Below are 19801 nucleotides of genomic sequence, written 5' to 3' on the forward strand. Positions count from 1 at the left end.
AAACTCAGGGCCCTGTGCATCTTTACTCTGCACTACTCCTGCCTCCTTGGACATAAATGCACATTTGAGAGTTTTCTTGGCATCTGTCAGAGAATGGGAGGCTTAAACGTTGGAATCATCACATTAAACACTGCCATTGCGATGGTATCATGCCTCACGCAAAACTCTCCAATAAAAAGAACAAACTACTGATGCACACAACAACATGAATGATTCTCAGAAGCATTACGCTGAGTGATAAAAGAGTATATACTGTGCGAATCCCTTTTTATGAAACTCTGGAAAAGACCGATCTACAGTGAGAGAAAGCACAGTGGCTGCCAAAGCTGGGGGTGAGAGGTCCAGGTGGGGATTGCCTGGGAAGGGGTACAGGGGAACCTTCTGGGGTGACGAAAATGTTCTATATCTTGAATGAGATGGTGGTGATATGGCATATACACATTTGTCAAAGCCCCCAGAACTGTACATTTAAAATGGGTAATTTTAGGGACTTCCCTGGTGGTGCAATGGTTAAGAATCCGCCTGCCAATGCAGGGGACATGGGCTCGAGCCCTGGTCCGGGAAGATCCCACATGCCGTGGAGCGACTAAGCCCGTGTGCCACAACTACTGAAGCCCGCACTGCCTAGAGCCCGAGCTCTGCAACAACAGAAGCCACCGCAATGATAAGACTGCGAGCCACAACAAAGAGCAGCCCCCGCTCGCCCGTGCGCAGCAGCCAAGACCCAACGCAGAAAAATAAACAAATAAATAAAATGGGTAATTTTATGTAAATTATACCTTAATAGAGTTAATTAAAAACAAATCTTCAGTGGCTCTAATCCTTAGAGTCAAAGACCATACCAGGGTCTACAAGCCTTAAAAAAGCCAGCGTGTCTTCACCTCTCATGTCTCCTCCTCTACTTATGCTTTACGCTCCAGCCACATGGGTCTCCATGCTGTTCAAAACTGGCCAGGATTGGGCTTCCCTGGTGGCGCAGTGGTTGAGAGTCCGCCTGCCGATGCGGGGGACACGGGTTCGTGCCCCGGTCCGGGAAGATCCCACATGCTGCAGAGCGGCTGGGCCCATGAGCCTGCGCATCCGGAGTCTGTGCTCCGCAAAGGGAGAGGCCACAGCAGTGAGAGGCCTGCATACCGCAAAAAAAAAAAAAAACCCAAAAAACTGGCCAGGACCGCTCCTGCCTCGGGGTCTTTACACTTGACAGTTTCTTTGCCTGCTGGCTAGGTCTTCTCCCAGACAGCCACCTGGCTCACCCTCTCACTTTCTCAAAGCCCTTGGCCAAATGCCACCTTCCCAGTGAAGCCTTCCTGGTCTGACTTTTGCCTGCTTTCCCTCTCTGAACACGTCACACAGACTTGCAGACAGACACACACACACATACCCCATTCTCTAATCAAACAGAAGACCTATGTGAACTGGAACACACACTGCTTTTTAGTGCTTCTCTGCCTTTGCACGCTCATAATGCCTTTTCCCCTTGCACCACCTGGCTGCACAGAGAGGTTAAGAAACTTGCACAAGGTCACACAGCTATTAAGTGGCAGAAGTGCGATTCAAACCCAAACCATCCCACTCATGCTAGATAGAGCCTCTGTACTCGGGGAAGGCAGTGGAACAGTTTAGGCTGAATTCCATCCTGTTCCTTTACTTTCCCTCCCTCCGCCTCCTCCCAGGATCCTCTTTAATTTTGCTCCGTGTTAGAATCATAATTAAAGAAGAGAAACACAAAGAGAGATTCTCCCCTTCAAATATTTCTGTCCATATTAACTTCACTATGGGGGGTCTGGGGAATTCCAAGTTCACCCAGGAAATTGCTGCGGCAGTACAACATAAAATGTATTTAAGCAATTATGCTCAATTCTTTTTTCTTTTTGGTAAATTGACTTCCATTAAATGGGGCTTCCTTAATGGAATCTGGCTTGGGGAGAATAAAAAAAAAAAAATCACTCTCTTTAATGCATGTAGTTGATTCTGGAAAAAGTGGCTTTCAGTTCCTCTGCAGAAAGCTCTAAGCTCTGCTTGCAGTAATAGGAGAGCTCAGAGCAGACTGTGTGGATAGCATTTCTTCTTAAGAAGCTTCTCGTACAGTCACGATGTTGGGGTGCTGAGAGACACACCCCACAAGACGACAATGGTGATCTGCAAGGAATTGCTGCCTAATTTTAAACCGAGAGGGAGTAATATTAGGAGATCTTGGTTTAAATCTCAGCATCCCTGAAAATGGACATCCTCAGGGCAACTTTCATCCATTCATTTACTCACCAAGCACATACTCTGTACAAGGTACTCTGCCTGCCGGTGGCTACCACGCCCACTGTGGTTCCCTAGATACAACAGTTTCTGCAAAGCCTGTCATCTACAAGGTTCGGCTTCACCGTCTCCTTCTCTGTGCAGCTTCTCGGTCGATAGCCTCTGGCTTCTGTCCTCCCAGAACACCTTCTGTGGGCTTTATCTCTTAACCAAGTTATGTGCACAGCCTGGATCTGATTCAGGCTTGAAGAATCTTCCAGGGCCAAGCATAAACCACCACTCCACCCCCGACCCACCCGGCCGGGGAGAAAGTGACATACAGGAGGTGCTTGCCACCCCACTCCCAAGCCCTCTGCCCTTTCCACCTGCTGTCTGCTCTCTCCGCTGGGGAATGGAGAGAACACCATGATGCAACCAGGGGAAGCCTTCTGGAAATGTCTTGGTGGTGGCACCAAAGGACACCGAGGCCCTTGTTGGAGGCTGACTCCTGTTCCCCCTCCCAAGCTTCCTTTCACCCTTGAAGTGAGCCTTTATTGACTCAGCCCTGACACCCAGTCTCATCACAAATGATTTCCGTATCCGTTTTTCTTTAGCCAAACGCCTAGGACTCTTGCTCTATCGAGGAAAACACTTTTCCCAAGACAAACCTGTGATGTTACATATTTTCCAGGAACTGGGTGAATGTCTGGGGTGAGTGCAAGTCCCTTTTGGCTGTGGGCTGCTGGAGCACCCCGGCCTCTAGACTTATCTTTGGAAAGAGGCCCTTTGGCTTCCCGAGGTTCTGGTTCCCAGCAGTGCCTGCCCACCCCAGGTACTGAGGCAGTTCTGAGAGGTCTGAGCTACCCTACAAAGATTCAACTCGTGGCTACCTAACTGTATGTTCTGGGGGTTGTTTTCTATGCTCTGAACAAACCAAAGCTTCCCCTCTTCTTCTTCTGGAATCCCTATCATTCGAATGTTGGTACGTTTAATGTTGTCCCAGAGGTCTCTGAGACTGTCCTCAGTTCTTTTCATTTTTTTTTCTTTATTCTGCTCTGCAGTAGTTATTTCCACTATTTTATCTTCCAGGTCACTTATCTGTTCTTCTGCCTCAGTTATTCTGCTATTGATCCCATCTAGAGAATTTTCAATTTCATTTATTGTGTTGTTCATCATTGCTTGTTTCCTCTTTAGTTCTTCTAGGTCCTTGTTAAATGTTTCTTGCATTTTGTCCATTCTATTTCCAAGATTTTGGATCATCTTTACTATCATTATTCTGAATTCTTTTTCAGGTAGACTGCCTATTTCCTCTTCATTTGTTAGGTCTGGTGGGTTTTTATCTTGCTCCTTCATTTGCTCTGTGTTTTTCTGTCTTTTCATTTTGCTTATCTTACTGTGTTTGGGGTCTCCTTTTTGCGGGCTGCAGGTTTGTATTTCCCGTTGTTTTTGATGTCTGTCCCCAGTGGCTAAGGTTGGTTCAGTGGGTTGTGTAGGCTTCCTGGTGGAGGGGACTAGTGCCTGTGTTCTGGTGGATGAGGCTGGATCTTGTCTTTCTGGTGGGCAGGTCCACGTCTGGTGGTGTGTTTTGGGGTGTCTGTGGACTTATTATGATTTTAGGCAGCCTCTGTGCTAATGGGTGGGGTTGTGTTCCTGTCTTGCTAGTTGTTTGGCATAGGGTGTCCAGCACTGTAGCTTGCTGGTCGTTGAGTGAAGCTGGGTGCTGGTGTTGAGATGGAGATCTCCGGGAGATTTTCACTGTTTGATATTTTGTGGATCTGGGAGGTCTCTTGTGGACCAGTGTCCTGAAGTTGGCTCTCCCACCTCAGAGGCACAGCACTGACTCCTGGTTGCAGCACCAAGAGCCTTTCATCCACATGGCTCAGAATAAAGGGAGAAAAAGAAGAAAGAAAGAAAGGAAGGAAGGAAGGAAGGAAGGAAGGGAGGGAGGGAAGGAGGGAGGGAGGAAGGAAGGAAGGAAGGAAGGAAGGAAGGAAGGAAGGAAGGAAGGAAGGAAGGAAGGAAGGTAGAGGATAAAAGAAAATAAAATAAAGTAAGGTAAAATGGCACATATATACAACAGAATATTACTCAGCCATAAAAAGAAACAAAATTGAGCTATTTGTAATGAGGTGGATGGACCTAGAGTCTGTCATACAGAGTGAAGTAAGTCAGAAAGAGAAAGACAAATACCGTATGCTAACACATATATATGGAATTTAAGAAAAAAAAAGTCATGAAGAACCTAGGGGTAAGATAGGAATAAAGACACAGACCTACTAGAGAATGGGCTTGAGGATATGGGGAGGGGGAAGGGTAAGCTGTGACAAAGCGAGGGAGAGGCATGGACATATATACACTAACAGACGTAAGGTAGCTAGCCAGTGGGAAGCAGCCGCATAGCACAGGGAGATCAGCTCGGTGCTTTGTGACCACCTAGAGGGGTGGGATAGGGAGGGTGGGAGGGAGGGAGACACAAGAGGGAAGAGATATGGGAACATATGTATATGTATAACTGATTCACTTTGTTATAAAGCAGAAACTAACACATCATTGTAAAGCAATTATACTCCAATAAAGATGTAAAAAAAAAAGCTTCCCCTCCCCCGTCATTCCTGCTTGTCAGCGTCCTCTCTCCCCATGATGTGCGCTCTCCTCCCAGCCACCACACCAAGGCATCATTCTTAACTCCTTACATTCCTTCGCTCCCGTGGCCAACTGTGGCCACATGGTCTTTACTGCACGACCGCAACGTTCCTCACCCGCGCCACAGAGACAGCCTTCTGATCTGCCCTTGGCCTCCATCCATCTTCCATACTCTGTGCGGGCATGTGCTCAAGTCACTGCCTTGCTGGAAACCCAGCAGCAAAGGACCACTGGCTCCAGGATAAAGTCTAAGCTTTTTCATGTCTTCCCTGTCCAGTGACAGGCACTTTCATGTCTCCACGCCTTTGCATATGCTATTCCCTCTGCCTGGAATGCCTTTTCCTGCCGCCCGACCTGGCTACCTGGGAAAATATCACTGATTCCATGAACCTAACAAAATGCCTCCTTTCCTCCACCTCTCCCTCTCCCTGCCCCTGTGGGAGGAGCAGTGCCCTCCATGTGTCCACTCTGCACCTTGGACATGCCCCACGGCTGTACTGGGCACAGTAGGCTTTAATCATCTTTTGACCTGATGACCACCTCCCTGACTCGAAGGCGAGCTCCATACACGCGGGGACAGAATTTTCTTTGTCTCTGTGTGTCCAGCAACAGCACAGTGCCTGGCACACAGAAACAAATCAGTTCCATAGAACCGGGCTTGGCAAACCACGGTGAGCTGTCTCTTTTGTCAGTAAAGTTTCACTGGGTCACCACCACGCTCGTTCATTTACATATCGTCTGCTTTCAGGTTACAAAGGCGGAGCTGAGTAGTTGTGACAGTAACTATAACCTGCAAAGCTGAAAATCTTTACCTTCCCCTTTACAGACGCCAAACGTAGAAGCCTTTCCCATGATGCAGTCGGTTGGTAAAAAATAATTTCTAAGTGGGGAATGATAAAAGGATACACTCATAGCTTAAACACTTCATTATAATGTGAAAACACTTGGAGGGGCATGGTTTTTTTTTCTGGCCAGTCCATGTAACTCAGGAGCAAGGTCTTTCCTTTGACCGTGGGTTTCTTCTCTGCATTGTCTATCTTGCGTAAACTCCACCAATAATGCATCGCTCACCATTTCCAATTCTGCCACAGCTCCTCCGGCCAACATGATTATGGAGCACCTGCGATGTGCCAAGCATTGTGCTAGGCACTGGGGATGCATCAGTGGGCAAGACACACCTGGCCCCCGCCCAGAGGGAAACAGCTCAGTGGCATGCCATTCTCTCACTCACTCACACCTAATATTTAGGAAGCAATTCTTTTCAGAGCATCTCCTTCATGGAACCACGTCAAAGCATTCAATTGAGTTTCCAGACATGCAACTATACTTCCTTTCACACTCATATTTCATCAGTTTATGTGATGTTTAATAAGTCACATAATTATAATAACAAGTATGACTGGTATTGAGAGAGTTGGCAATGAACCCATCTGATTCTCAGAAAGTGCAAGGCTCAGCTGGTGGGAGCACGGAGTGCACAGGCATTGGGGGTGGGGGAAGGAGGCAGCCCGCAGGCAGCCAGCGCTGAGGGCCACAGGGCCTCGGGCAGGAGGATCCATCAAGCCTGGGAGTGCCAGCTACTCCAGGGAGCTGCGTGGGGGGAGATGGTTAAAGCACTTTTATGACACATGCTTTGTGAATGAATGAATGAATGAATGAATGAGCGAACATGCAAACGACAGTGTCTTGCTTTCAACAGTGGGGCATCTTTTCTAATGATGATCTTTGAGATCAGACCTTTGAGATCAGAAGAGTGGGAAACAGCCAGTCTTAACATCATATTTGAGCATTTCAGAGGCTTTCCAGGTCGGCTGCCTGGCTCTGCACAAATCCCAGCTCCAGCATTATGGACACATGGTCAGTCAAGGTGTGTTCTGCATGTTTCTGAAGATCAAGAACTCACCTCCCAGCCAAACTCTCCCTGTCCACTTTGACCCACCCCACCCTTCTTCTAGCGACTTCCTTTTCATCCATCCTGTGTCGTCTCACAGCCACTGGCTCCCGGAAGGCAGGTGGGCTTCTCCCTGGTACCTCCTTTTCTCTTGCAAAGAGTCCTTACACTTGGTCCATCCCAGTGCTTGTCTCATCACGCATCGCGCAGGGATGTGCTTCCCCACCAAACCGCGAGCTCCCTGAAGACCGGAGCTGTTCCTTTCTTGTTTGGTTCTTCCCTCAGTACCTTGTGAGTGTCTGACACACGGGAAAGGCTCGAGAAATACTGCTCACGGGGAGAAGGAACGCTGAAATAAATGAACGGATGCATGAGGTCCTGCGGGAGGAAGCAGAGGGCATACGTGGGGAGAGCAGAGGAAAAGGCAGGTGAGCAGGGAAGCCTGGGGACAGCGGGGAGGGGCTCGGAGGCCACACGGGGTTCCATCCTGGTCTCCCGTGAAGACGTGCAGCCCCAGCCCCTTGGGCCCTCAGCCCTCACTCTGTTCCCCATGTTCTGGGCAGCTGCTGGCACCTTCTGGGGAAACTCTTCTCATGGTGACGTGGCCTCAGTGCAGCAACGGTGGAGTCTGATAATCAACGTGGGCAAATGTTCCCTCTGTCCCAGAAGCAACTCAATAAACTCAACAAATTATCATCGTTCTTCCCTGCTCCGCTAATTGTGAGCTCCAGGGAACCCACACAAACTACATCAGGTACGCGCTTGTCCTCCAGACGCTCTGCTCCCTGGAGGGCGTGTGTCTGAGCCCAGGAGGGCTGGGGGACAGAGCTCCTGGCTGTGTTTGCTGTCGGGATGAGAGTGTTATCACGATGTCCTGGGGCTGTGAGTTGGGGGAAACACAGTGGGAAGGTCTGGGGAGTGGCTTGGGGCGTTGGTTCCTTCCACTCCCAGCTCAGCTACTCACCGGGCAGGGCTGCTGGGTGAGGGGTGTCCTGCCTCTGTGGAGAGACCGTGCCCATGATGCTAAAGTGAATGGGGTTGGGTCTGGAGATGGGCACCGGCGCTGGGGGCCAAGCTCTGGGCAGGGGGCTTGTGGTGGTTTCCCCACAGCCTTTCAGGGCATGCCCAACTCTCTCTTCTTCTGTCTCCAGGTCTAACTATCAGGCAGTTCTACTCTTTTCTGAGTGCTAGAAGCCTCTGAAGATCAGTCTCCCTCCCTCGACACACAGCTCTGGGAAGGGGCAGCCTCGTGACACTAGGCCACAGCTGAATGGAGTGGGGTGGCCACGTGACCCAAGCTGGGCCAATCAGCTAACGGGACCGTGCGCGCACAGTGACTGACAGAAGGCCTCACAGGCCTAGCTCTCCCACAGGAGATTTGGGGAAAGGGTGTCCCCGCATCATGTCTCCCACCTCTGCTCCTGCCCCCCACCCCATCACTCGTCCTCCTCCAGGTCCCGCTCCAGTCTGACTGGGACAGAATCTAAGAGCAGTCTGGGTCCTGACCAGCTGCTGGGCCCTCAGCTGGCCGTTCCCTGCCCCCAGCCCGAGTGTCTGTTGCCATAGATTAGACCTGAGATCCAGCCTGCAGACCTGATGGTCCCCATGCCTGAAGATGTCCAAGCCTACCCCCACCAGGCTTCACCCAGGAACAGGGTGCCGGCCTTAGGAGTCCCGTGACCAAGGTGTGCTCACACACCACTTGGACCCTCTTCCCTTACTGGCTCAGGTCTCTGTCTAGGTGGAGACACCACCTGTCTGGTTCATCACCTGTCTTGTTCTCCTACAGAGGCAATAGGTTTAAGAAGGTCAGGGTTAAAGGCCAGGTCTCTAAAATCAGACAGGCCTGTATTTGAATCTGGGCTTGACTGCTATCTAGTTGTGAAATGTGGGCATGTACTACGAATTCTCTGAGCCTCGGTTTCTTCATCTGTGCAATGGGATTCTGTGCTCTTGCATATAACGCATCCAGGACTGTGCCTGACACATTAGGTATCTCACAGATGTGAACTATTTTACTCCCTTGCTTAGGTCTGAGAAGAGAGGAGATGGGATCTTATCAGTGCCTTGAACCCTAGCCTCCAGAGACCCCAGAATAGTGTGGCCTCACTTCCCTGGGGAAATAAGGATGCCTGCATCCACTCTGGTGAGAGCACAGTGCAGGGGTGAAAGGGCAGGGCACTCTGCGGCATCCAGCACAGCCAGTACACTTGGCAGCCACCTTCCTTCCCGCCCTCAGGCAGCCCCAGCCTGGCCTCCACTGGCTCGTGCTTACTCAGCCTTGCCCAGTTTCCACCTGTCACTGTAACAGGAATCGGAGAAGGGACCTGCCCCCATTCCAGGGAGGGTGGCAATGTATGCCTTGCAGAGGCCCCTGGGGATTAAATCTGGATAATACTTCTTATCCAGAGGAAATGTTTGCAGATGGCTTATCGAGGAGCCTCCCACGCCAGCCTTTGCCTGCCACTCCACTGCCATTCTGAGTCTGAGCATCCTCAACGTTCCCCCTCCCCCTCCAGGAGGCAGCTAGCCGGCCCCCGCCTGACGGTTCAGCAGCTCTGAAGCCCTGGCTGAGGAAGTGAACCTCCCAGGCGGCTGGAGAATGGATGGGTTAAACCGTCTCAGGGATCGGGGTTGCTAAGGTCAGTGAGGAAGCTATCGTACAGTCAGATGGAGCCGGATTCCCATCCTGCCTTCACACCCATGGGCTCTGTGACCTGGGGAGGCTGCTTTCCCTCTCTGAGCCTCTCTTGCCCCAGTGTGCATCTCACAGTGTGACTATGATGATTCAAGGTGCTGCAGGGATGCTCAGAAACTCCTGCTGAGGCTTTAAGACACAGCAGCCATCATTCTTGGTCACGTCAGAGCTCCGCGCAGCAAGGGAAACTCGTGGGCAAAGGATCTAACATTTACTGAATCCAAAGCAGTTTGGGGCGGAGATTAAGCACATGGGCCCTGGAAGGCACCTGCCTAGGTTCAAGTCTCGGCTCTACACTTCCCAGCTGTCCCACTTTGGGCAGGTAACTGGCCTGCTTTGCACCTCGGTCTCCCCATGTATTTAATATGGATAACAACAGCACGCACCTCATAGAGCTCTAGGAGGTTTACGCGAGAGAGTGGGTTTACAAGCTCTGAGTACAGGGCTTGGCACATAGCAAGTGCTCAAGAAGCATTCGCTGTTATGGAGGGCCCACCACGTGCCAGTGCTGTCTGTACGCTACCTGAACAACGCACCAGAGACCCAGCCGTTAGCGTGGTGGAGCCAACACAAGCAGAGGGGAGAGGAGAGAGACGGGAAGGGAGACTTGGAAATGGGGGAGGGGAGAGTTCCTGTCTCATATCACTCACCCCCAGCACATCTAAGTTAACGTCTTATATTCGTGGTTTCAAGTGGCGGAAATCCTGAGTAAATCGGCGTGGAGCAGAGAAGAAATTACCTGCTGCCATAGTCACAATGTAGCTGGCCCCAGGGATGATAGACCCAGGGACTCAGATGCCGCAGGCCCCCGTCTCGGGGTCCGTCTGTGCTGTGCTCTGTCTCTGGCTTCATCCTCGCTACTGCAGACGGTGCTGCTAGAGGTGCTGCTAGAGGCTCCCTGATTCACTCTCCCAGCTTCACCTCCAGAGAGAAAACGAAGATCTCTTCCCTTGGGTTCAATTAGGAAAAGCTCGCGGGGAGCCTCTGATTAGTCTAGCTGGGGTTGTGTCCACACCTGGGGCCGAGGGCATGGGCCCCTACTAGAGCTCCATGACTGGTTTTGGGGACAGTTCTCCCAAAGAAGGAATGGGCTCGAAAGAAGGGAGGGGTGCCAGGCAGATAAAAGATGTCCACTGTGGTTGAAAGAGGCAGGGGTTTGGACAGAAAGATCAGGGGCCGCTCTTCCCAGTCTGTGGTGTCAGGGAGGGGCTTTGTCAAGGCCCGTGAGGGGTACCCACAGCTGGCTGTGGGGGTTATCTCCTCAGAGGTGGTCTTGCTCTAGCTCTCATCCTCTCCCCCCCTGCCGAAGGTAAACCTGCCAAAGGTAAACACGTATGCCTGGTCCCCCGCATGCTGACCCCATTCTTACACCCGATCATCTGTCCCATTTCCTGTCCACCTGTTCACTAGCCCACTGGGCTAGGTGCTGACCCCGTACTTGGCTTTGGCTAGCCTCTGCCCATGAGAGTGGACCCAGGCTCTGTGTGTACCTGCCGAGGGGTTCAGTGGGCCATCCAGGTCAGTCTACATGCTGAACTCGGGGCATCCTATGACCTGGGGATAACTTCACCAGATGCATCTGGAATCAGGATCAACCCAGATGGGAAAAGTCTCCCCAGAACCCAGTAAGTGTTGAGATTTAGACACCTTCTCTCTTTCCACCTGCTCTCCTCCTGCAGTATTTGGCTTTGTTCCTTGCCAGCTTCCCCTTCTCCCTGGCCCCAAGGAAGTTCCTAGACGCTCAGGAGAGGCTAAACACATAGACTTTGGAGTCAAACCAACCTGAGTTTGAGGCCCGGCTCCGCCACTCATTGCTGTGAAATGAGAACAGCTGCAAAGACAGTACAGAAATTTCCTGTGTACCCCTCCCCCAGCTTCCCCTAATATTAGCATCTTACATGACCACGGTCCATGTATCAAAACTAAGAAATCAACGTTGGTACTGTACCATTAGCTCAATGGAAGACTTTACTCACATTTCCCCAGTTTTTCTGCTAACGTTCCCCAGTGTTTGTTCCAGGAGCCAATCCAGCGTTTCTCATCTGCCCTGGACAAATTAATCTCTCTCTCTCTAGGCTTCTGGAGGTGATCTACCTAAAGCATTATCATCATTTGTATTAAACTATCATGGTCACATCTGATTGAGTAACATTTCTTGGCATGAGGTCCATGCCAAAGAGCCTAGTCCTGTTTATGACCATGTCTTCCCCACCGGTCTGGCTTCCAGGAAACTTCAGATGCCTCCTACCACCACCAATCCTGAGACGTATCCATCCCTCCAACACTGCTTATCGATGGCCATTAAGGCAGCAGCCGCGATGCTCCAGCAACTCAGCTACTGGTTGAAATGTGTGTGTGCGTGCGAGCACACGTGTGCACGTGAGTGGTGAGTGAGCGAGTGAATGAACTGAAAGTATAAAAGAGTGAATTAACTGGTAAGCCAGTGAGCGCATCAGTGACCTAAGTCAGCGAGAGAGTGAGGTGTGTAAAATTGACTAGGTCACGCTCCCTACCCCCTCAAGTAACCCGTTAGGCAGCGGCATACATTTCTCATCGTTGTTAACACAAGCGGGGGTTAAGAACTGCACGGGGACAGTTACAGACCACCAGCTGGATACTGTGTTCACTTCTTATTGCTGCTTTCACAAATGACTGCAAATGTAGCGGCTTAAAACAACACAGATTAATTATCTGACAGTTCTGGAGGCCAGAAGTCCAAAATGGGTGTCGCTGCGCCAAGGTCAAGGTGTCTGTGGGGCTGCACTCTCTCTGGATGCTCTAGGGGTGAATCCGTTGGCTTGCCTTTCCTGGCTTCTAGTGGTTACCTTCCTTTCTCGGCCTGTGGTCTCTTTCTGTATCTTCAAAGCCAACCGTGTAGCATCTTCAAATCTCTCTCTGACTCTGACCCTCTGCATCTGTCATCACATCTCTGTCTCTAACTCTGAAACTCCTGCCTTTCTCTGATAGGGACGCATGTGATTACATCAGCCCCACTCGGACAGTCCAGGATAATCTTCCCATCCCCAAATCTTTAACATAATCATATCTGCGAAGTTCCTTTTGCCGTGTAAGGTAACATATTCATGGGCTTTGGGGCCTAGGATGTGGACATCTTCATGGAGCCATTATTCTACCTGCCACAGATGCGCTGCTCTGAGGGCAAGTGCAGCACTGATTCCCACCCTAAAGGAGAAAGGGCAGCAGGGGGATGGAGAGAGAGCATCACGGCATTTATCACGTGCCCCTGCCACGTACTTCTTCACCTCATGTTGTTGCTGTTATGGCCTGGGATTTAAAAAATTTCCCCACATTTGATGCTTGCACCCAAACTTGAGAAACACTGTGACAGATGATATGTCAGGAGCCTATGTTGCTACAACTGAGGGTAAAATTTGCCCTAGGATTTCTGGAGAAGGATTAAGAGTGGGGTGCCTCAACCCTGGGTGCACATTCCCATCAGCTGGGGAGAGTAAAAAAAACTTATTTTGAAATGAGCATGGAATTGCAAAGACAGTATAGAAATTTCCTGTATACCCCTCCCCTAGCTTCCCTTAATATTAGCATCTTACATAACCATGATCCATGTAGCAAAACTAAGAAACCACACTGGTACATTAATATTGGCTCAATGGAAGACTTTATCGCATCTCCTCAGGTTTCCCACTAGGGCCCCTTTTTGCTCCAGGATCCAGTCCAGCATTTCTCTTGCATGGGGGCAGCGTGTCTACAGAGTCTCCTCCAGTCTGTCGGCTTCTCAGGCTTTCCTTGTTTTCTCAAGACCTTGAGACTTTTGTACTGGTCAAGTATTTTGTAGACTGACCTTTAATTTGGGTTGGTCTAATATTTTCTCACGATTAGACCAGGGTTATGGATTTGGGGGAAGAATACCACTGGGTGAGATGCTCTTATTATCGCATCATCGAAGGGGGTGTGTGGTATCAGCAGGGCCTATTACTGATAGTCTTTGCTTTGATCCCTTGGTTACAGTGGTATCTGCCCCCTTCCTCCACTATAATGATGTCGCTTGTCCAGTTGGTGTTATCGCTGCCGAGAGAGAGGCTCTCACCACCTCCGAGGTGTGTGTGTGGGGTCCATCCCAACCTGCCTAAACAGTGTTTTCCAAATCCACCCATGGATTGTGACCCATTTGCAGGTCATAAGCTCAGACCGTGGGGTGCATTTTAAAGAAAAAAATAAAGTAGAGGAGACTATAACAGAATAGAATGGAGAAGAAAAGAGTACGTCACACACATAGTAGGTACAGTTTCGTAAAACTTCTGTTTCTGAAAACTTTATGTGCTCAGAGACCTTATCTTTACAATGGGGATAAAAGTAGCATGCCCCGACTCGCACCCCACACACAGGGTTGTCACGGAGATTAGATGAGCTGATATGGGTGAAGTGCTTAGAACAGAGGCACACATCAGGCGTTGTATAAATTATTATGAGATATGCATGTGCATAAATGGGTCACGGTGTAAAATACATTTCTTATTGTAGACTACAATCCAGAAGTTTGCAAATACTGAACTCACATCTCTAGACTGGGGTGGGCAGGCTTACGAGCCCCAACCCAACCCGAGTGCACAGCCACTCGTTCGTTTACGTGTTGTCTTTTGAGCTACGATGGCGGAGCCGAGACCTTGCAACAGAAAATGCACGGCCCACAAAGCCTGCACTATTTACTACCCGGACCTCCAGAGCAGCACCCCTGCCTGCAGGTCAGCTCATGGTACAAAGGACATTAGACACTTCTTCCTAAGCCACGTGGCCTTGTCCTGCCACCGCCCGGCAGGCACACCGGCCCCTGCAGGCCCCTCTGGGCTGTGTGACTGGCCAGCACTGAGGCCTCCAGAAGCTCTATACCCTGCTACTTTGGATGGATGCCCACACTTGCTTTATTTATCCACCTCCGCTGTTCACGCTGGAAGGTTAGAAACACAGCACACTGGTCAGGGTCCCAGCAGGAAACAGATGGCCACTCAAATTAGAATAATTTGAGGAGTGTTTAACAAAGAGGCTATTTACAAAGGGATGGGCAAGGTGTTGGAAAGCCACAAGGGAGAGCTGAATCCTCAGAGGCTAGTAAAGGTGGAGCTCTTACCACCCTCAGCAGGGGGGACAAGGAGAGGGAACCTGGAAGGAGAGTCATTTCGAGAGGATGCCTTAAGAGGAGATGGGGCTTTCAGTCTGGGGCTGGGGAGCCAGTTCCAGGCAATCCCACGGGGAGGGAGCCAGAGAGTAACTGCCTTGACCTCACCTCCCTCCGTCCCTCCCTGATGTCCTGTTGGGGTCCCCATTGGTCAAACTGAAGTGGAAGCAGGAGGGCATAGGAGCCACTGATGTGGTCCATATGGGTCAGATTCCCAGGACAGGGAGCGTGCTGGGGAAGGATGGAAAGGAGCAAACCTCAGATGCCAGCGCACACAGCATCGATTTAGAAAGTCTGGTGTATTTACTTCTCCCGCAGCTCCACTAGACAAAGGGGCGCACTGCTTCACCCCGCCAAGTCGGGAATGTGGCCCCAACACCAAAGGACTGTCATAGGTTTCACCTTAACTGTCTTCTCTTCCTAGATCTGCTAGGCTCCGGGTGGCTGTCATGGAGTTAATGTTCCTGGACCTTATCATCCGGGGGGCGGGGGGCAGAAGGTTGTGAACAGAGGCACAGAGAAGCTGCTGGGTGTTTTGTGAGTCTGAGCTGAAGCTGATTATCATGTCTGGATGTTACGCAAGTTCTTCCTCACAACCCGGCCTTCTAGCTCAGGAAGGAGCTGTGTCTCATTCATCTTGGCAGCCCAGCTCAAGTCCAACAGACAGACGAGCCAACCTCTGGCCGCCGTGGGACAAAGAACCCGAGCGGCAAAAAGCTCCCTAGGCTGAGAAGTGTCCCCAGATTAAACTGTTCCCACTGGCCAGACCTCTCTGCCCCCACCGCTGGCCCGGACTCCCTGAGCTGGCATCTGGTATCTCACAGGCTCCCCAGTCCGGCCACAGAACTACAGCATGTCACCGGGAGAGTCTTTCCTGGCCCGTGGAACACGGATTCCACATCACTGATTTCATAGATGAAACATCACAGGCTTACAGGAAGGAAGGGACTGGCTTGGGTAAGCCCAGCCGCCTCGTGGCGAGCTGGGACTAGAATTCAGGATTGCAGACTCTAGTCAATATCCATCTTTCTTTTATGTAAGATGGAAGGTGAAATCGGTTGTGGAGCCTTGGGAATGGCCTTGGCCAAAATCCAAAATGTGGTCTAGCCTCAGGCAAGTTTCAGTGTCAGACTTGCTCAGCTGCTGAGGTCATGTACCCAGACCCTAGGCCCCCCAGGCAGCTGTTCTGTGCAGGTGGGATGAACAGAGGCTCCAGTCAGGCAAATCGGTTCAAATCCAGATCCAACCTGTTAGTGGCTGTTTTACCTTAAGCAGGTTAATTTTATGTTGATGAGACTCAGTGTTCCAGTCCTGTAAACCTGGCTCTGTCATCAACCACTGAGTGGTATCAACTCCATGACCAGGTAAGCAAGTACTTCGCAATGCCCAAAGGTCAATAAATGACACTTTTCTTTTCTTTTCCCTCCAGCTGGAAGACTGACGGAATATTTGCAACTTTTTTCTCAAAAAGCCAGAGGCCGACTAGTTTGACTGTAGCTGCTAGAGCTCTGTGCTCTAGCCCCAAGAAACGGGGACCCCTGGGATAAAGGCAGGGGGGCCTCCTGATAGGCCAAGGATTCTGCCTCCTTTTCATGGACTCAGGCGTAATTAGTAAAATCTTAAGGTTCTCCTCCCGTCTTCCCTAACCTCCACCCCACCCCCAATTTCCTCAGAGAAATGAAGAGTTCAGACGTATAGGCCAAGTGCTTGGGTTTTAAATTAGACGACTTTGTCCTGACAGGAACCGAGTCACAGCTGCCATACCTGATTATTTTTAGAGTTACTACTAAACTCTCTGTACAGGATGAGCTACCACTGTTCAAGGCAAACAGAAAGACTTCACATTTTATCATGACAGCTCTGGAGCCATCCACCTCCTCGTGTTCATTATTTCCAACCTGTCTTTGGAAGGGATGAGGCGGCATCTTGACAATCGTACGGCGGGGAAGGCAGACCCCGTGGCTTGTTACTACAGCCGAGGGATGGAAAGCTCCCCAACTGAGCAAAGCCCACTGCCTCCAGGAAACCAAGGAGAAACATTCCGGGGGGGGCGGGTACCGCTCCAGAGCCTTCTCTGCATGAACCATTATCTTTCACGAGAAGCAAAATGTGACCGCCAAGTAGCCAACCAGTAAGAGCACGTGTATGCAAATGCCACCAGCACTGGCCTGGAGTGGCCAGCTTGTGAGTGATGTCACAATCCCCTCTGACCCAACAATGCCACCACCACTGAAAAGGCGGACCCCTGCCTGCAGCTCTTACAGAGAGAAACATTCACCACCAGCAGAGCACCTTCTAATTGCTCCTGGAGTGTGGCAGACAAAAGTCTCTGCCGTCTGAGTTACTGGATCCAGAAAATAAAATGACCCTATGAACATGGGAAGAGAAGTCCAGCTAAGGCCCAAGGCAAACGTCTCTTCTTACATCCACTTTTTGATGGATTGCAGAAACAAGTTCATGGAGCAGAAGCCAAACACCCACCTTGGCTTTAAAGAGTTCTCTAGAAAGTGTTCGGAAAAATGGAGGTCTATCTCAAAGCACGAAAAGGCCAAATATGAAGCCCTGGCTAAGCTCGACAAAGCCCGATACCAGGAAGAGATGATGAATTACCCCGGCAGGAAGAAGAAGAAGAGAAAGCGGGACCCCCAAGCACCCAGACGACCTCCATCGTCCTTCCTACTCTTCTGCCAAGACCACTACGCCCAGCTCAAGTGGGAGAATCCAAACTGGTCAGTAGTGCAGGTGGCAAAGGCCTCGGGGAAGATGTGGTCAGCAATGACAGCCTACGACAAGGAGCCCTATGAACAAAGGGCAGCTTTCCTGAGAGCTAAGTACCAAGAGGAACTGGGCATCTACCGTAATGCCAGGAAGAAGAGCCTCCAAAGGTCGGCTAAGAACCGGCGCAGAGGGTTCAAAAAAACTGTCAGACGCAACTGATGGATCCAATTAGAAATAAAATGCCATTCTCCGGTACTGCCTGTCCCTGGTCTCTTGTGTAGCGTTAGGGGGACAACTGCTGCCGCTTTGGGAAACAAGTGAGTGGCATGGTGGAGCTGAGATCAGGGTTTGGAAACTGATCCCAGGAGGGGCTGGCTTTGGGACAAGAGTCTGAAGAGTGTGTGGTCCGTACTTACTGGGCTTGGCTTGGGCAGGCATGGTGGGGTGGGAATCTCCAGGTGTAAAGAAGCTAGGAGTCCTGGGGGTGGGAGCATCCTGGTCCCAAGTGGTTCTCCAGGGTGGAGAACCCTACTCAGAGTGAAGTGAGCAAACGCCAGCCCTGCCACCCTCCTCGCCAGGAGGGCAAAAGGCCTGGAGTCCAGGTCAGGCTCCCAATTCAGGCCCCAGCAGAGGCTGGGAAGCGAGTTGAGGTGGGCCTTAGGGGACTCAGTGTCTCCAGGGATTCCAGAACTGGTCCTCCAGCAAGGCTTAGATACTATTAGTGGGTCAGGATGAGACTCCAGTGGTGGTCCCTAGTCTAGTCACTAGGATGAAGCATGGGGCTGATTTTACAAAAAGAGGCAACTGACTCTGCCCCAAGTACTATAACTTGGAGAGAACCCTTTCCTTGACATTTTGGTGAGCATCTCTCGGTCATTTTTCTGTGGACGTAAGCACAACACAGAGTGGACATCTGCTGCCTGTATGACCACCGCCGCATCCATTCCTTTTCTCCTGCTCACAGCACACCGACTCCATCCTGACCAAGGCTGGATCAGATGGAATCCCCCTGGCTACAGTGATTGGCTCAGTGACGGTCATGTGACCCAAGTTAGTCCAATCAGAGTAGATCTCAGGGCTTGCGTAAGGAATCCTAGGGGAGGATGCAGCTCTGGGAGCTGTTGGCAGCCGTTTGCCTCATTCTCAGGCCAAAATGTTAGTCCCTTTGGCATCCTGGACTTTTCATTGAAGATAAGCCCACACGTTTTGGATTTTGTCTAAGATAGCTTGAGTTCGGTTTTCTGTCACTTAAAATGAGTCAAAACTTGTCATTTGATACAAATGGGATTGTTCCATCTACTATGACTGTATTTTTCAGGCAATAATACACTGTGGGCAACGTTTCATACCAATCTAGATTGATATGGAATATTCTGAAATGGCCCTTGACTTCTGATATCGAAGAGACTGGGCCCAATTGCAAAATTTTTTGGTCACCAGGTTCTGCATGCAAAAGACTTCCTTAATTCCAGCTCTAAACCCCTATTCCCTGAGGGATCTGCATCTCTGTAGCCTGCTGTTGTTTCAAATTTTACTTTTGGAACAAAAATAAAAATACGTAGTTTTGAATAGCCTTTTAGAACTGGGTCAGCCTTTAGGGGGTGAGAGGTAATAGAGTGGAGTGATTTAGAAATCCAGGGTCTGGAACCAAGGCCATTTACGAAGGGCTCCCACGCACCAGGCCCTGTGCTGGGTACCAGGAGGCCCAATGCGGTCTACTGTTAGGTTCCTGCCCTGACGAGAGGGATGGACACGGGCATGAACCACAGCCCTACAAGGCCTGAGGAGAGTGTAGACTGCACAAAGAGCTGGGGGCGGGAGCGAGTACCACCTACCAAGGCAACTGCTAAAGTCTTCATGGAGGAAGCAGCTTTACGCTCCTCGGCAACCTTGTACTCATGCTGGCCGGATTCCTGTTCCCCCCTCTCCCATTCCCCACAGGTGCTGTTCCAACTTGTCTCTGCTTCTCCTCCAGCCCAACCTCCAATCTCTCAGGAGACACCCTCATTTCCTGCTTCATTGAGAATACAGAGATGATCAAATAAAGCACTGTCGGTTTTCTTCCTTCTCAACGTGTCACCCACAGCCATCTTCCCTCCTGGTCTCACGCCTCATAGCCAGAACCCTCTCACTATCCTCTTCCCCACCAACCTCGGGCCCTTGCTCCTCCTGTAAAGATGCTGACCCTCCAGCCTGTAAGCTTGCTGTCCCGACACAAGTGGTTCTGATCACTGGCAGGACCTTGGGCAAGTAAGTTCTCGTTCCTCTGTCTCAGGTTTCTCATCTGTGCAAAGGGGATGATGCCTGCCCCTCAGGTTGTTTCAGTGATTAAATGATGTAACACACGCAAAAGCATTTGGCACGGTCCTTAGCACATAAAAGGTACTGTGGTTGACCCCCTAGGGTGGCTGTCCTATGATTTCCCCCTCCTGGTGTTCACACCCTGGTACGACCCCCCTCCCATTAAATG

The 19801-nt window shown here is 50.6% G+C and overlaps 2 protein-coding genes across 2 annotated transcripts in view; one reads left to right on the forward strand and one right to left on the reverse strand.

Annotated features, from left to right (window-relative positions):
• The window catches only part of CSMD2 (CUB and Sushi multiple domains 2), a 661952-nt gene that overhangs the window by 346000 nt on the left and 296151 nt on the right, over nucleotides 1-19801 (reverse strand). The gene's annotated exons all lie outside the window — the stretch shown is intronic.
• On the forward strand, nucleotides 16990-17573 carry HMGB4 (high mobility group box 4). Its single transcript, XM_032640684.1, has one exon. It carries the CDS (start codon nucleotides 16990-16992, stop codon nucleotides 17548-17550), a length of 561 nt encoding a protein of 186 aa, XP_032496575.1. The 3' UTR covers nucleotides 17551-17573.

This window comes from Phocoena sinus, chromosome 1 (genome assembly GCF_008692025.1).
Source record: "Phocoena sinus isolate mPhoSin1 chromosome 1, mPhoSin1.pri, whole genome shotgun sequence".
Lineage (NCBI taxonomy): Eukaryota > Metazoa > Chordata > Mammalia > Artiodactyla > Phocoenidae > Phocoena > Phocoena sinus.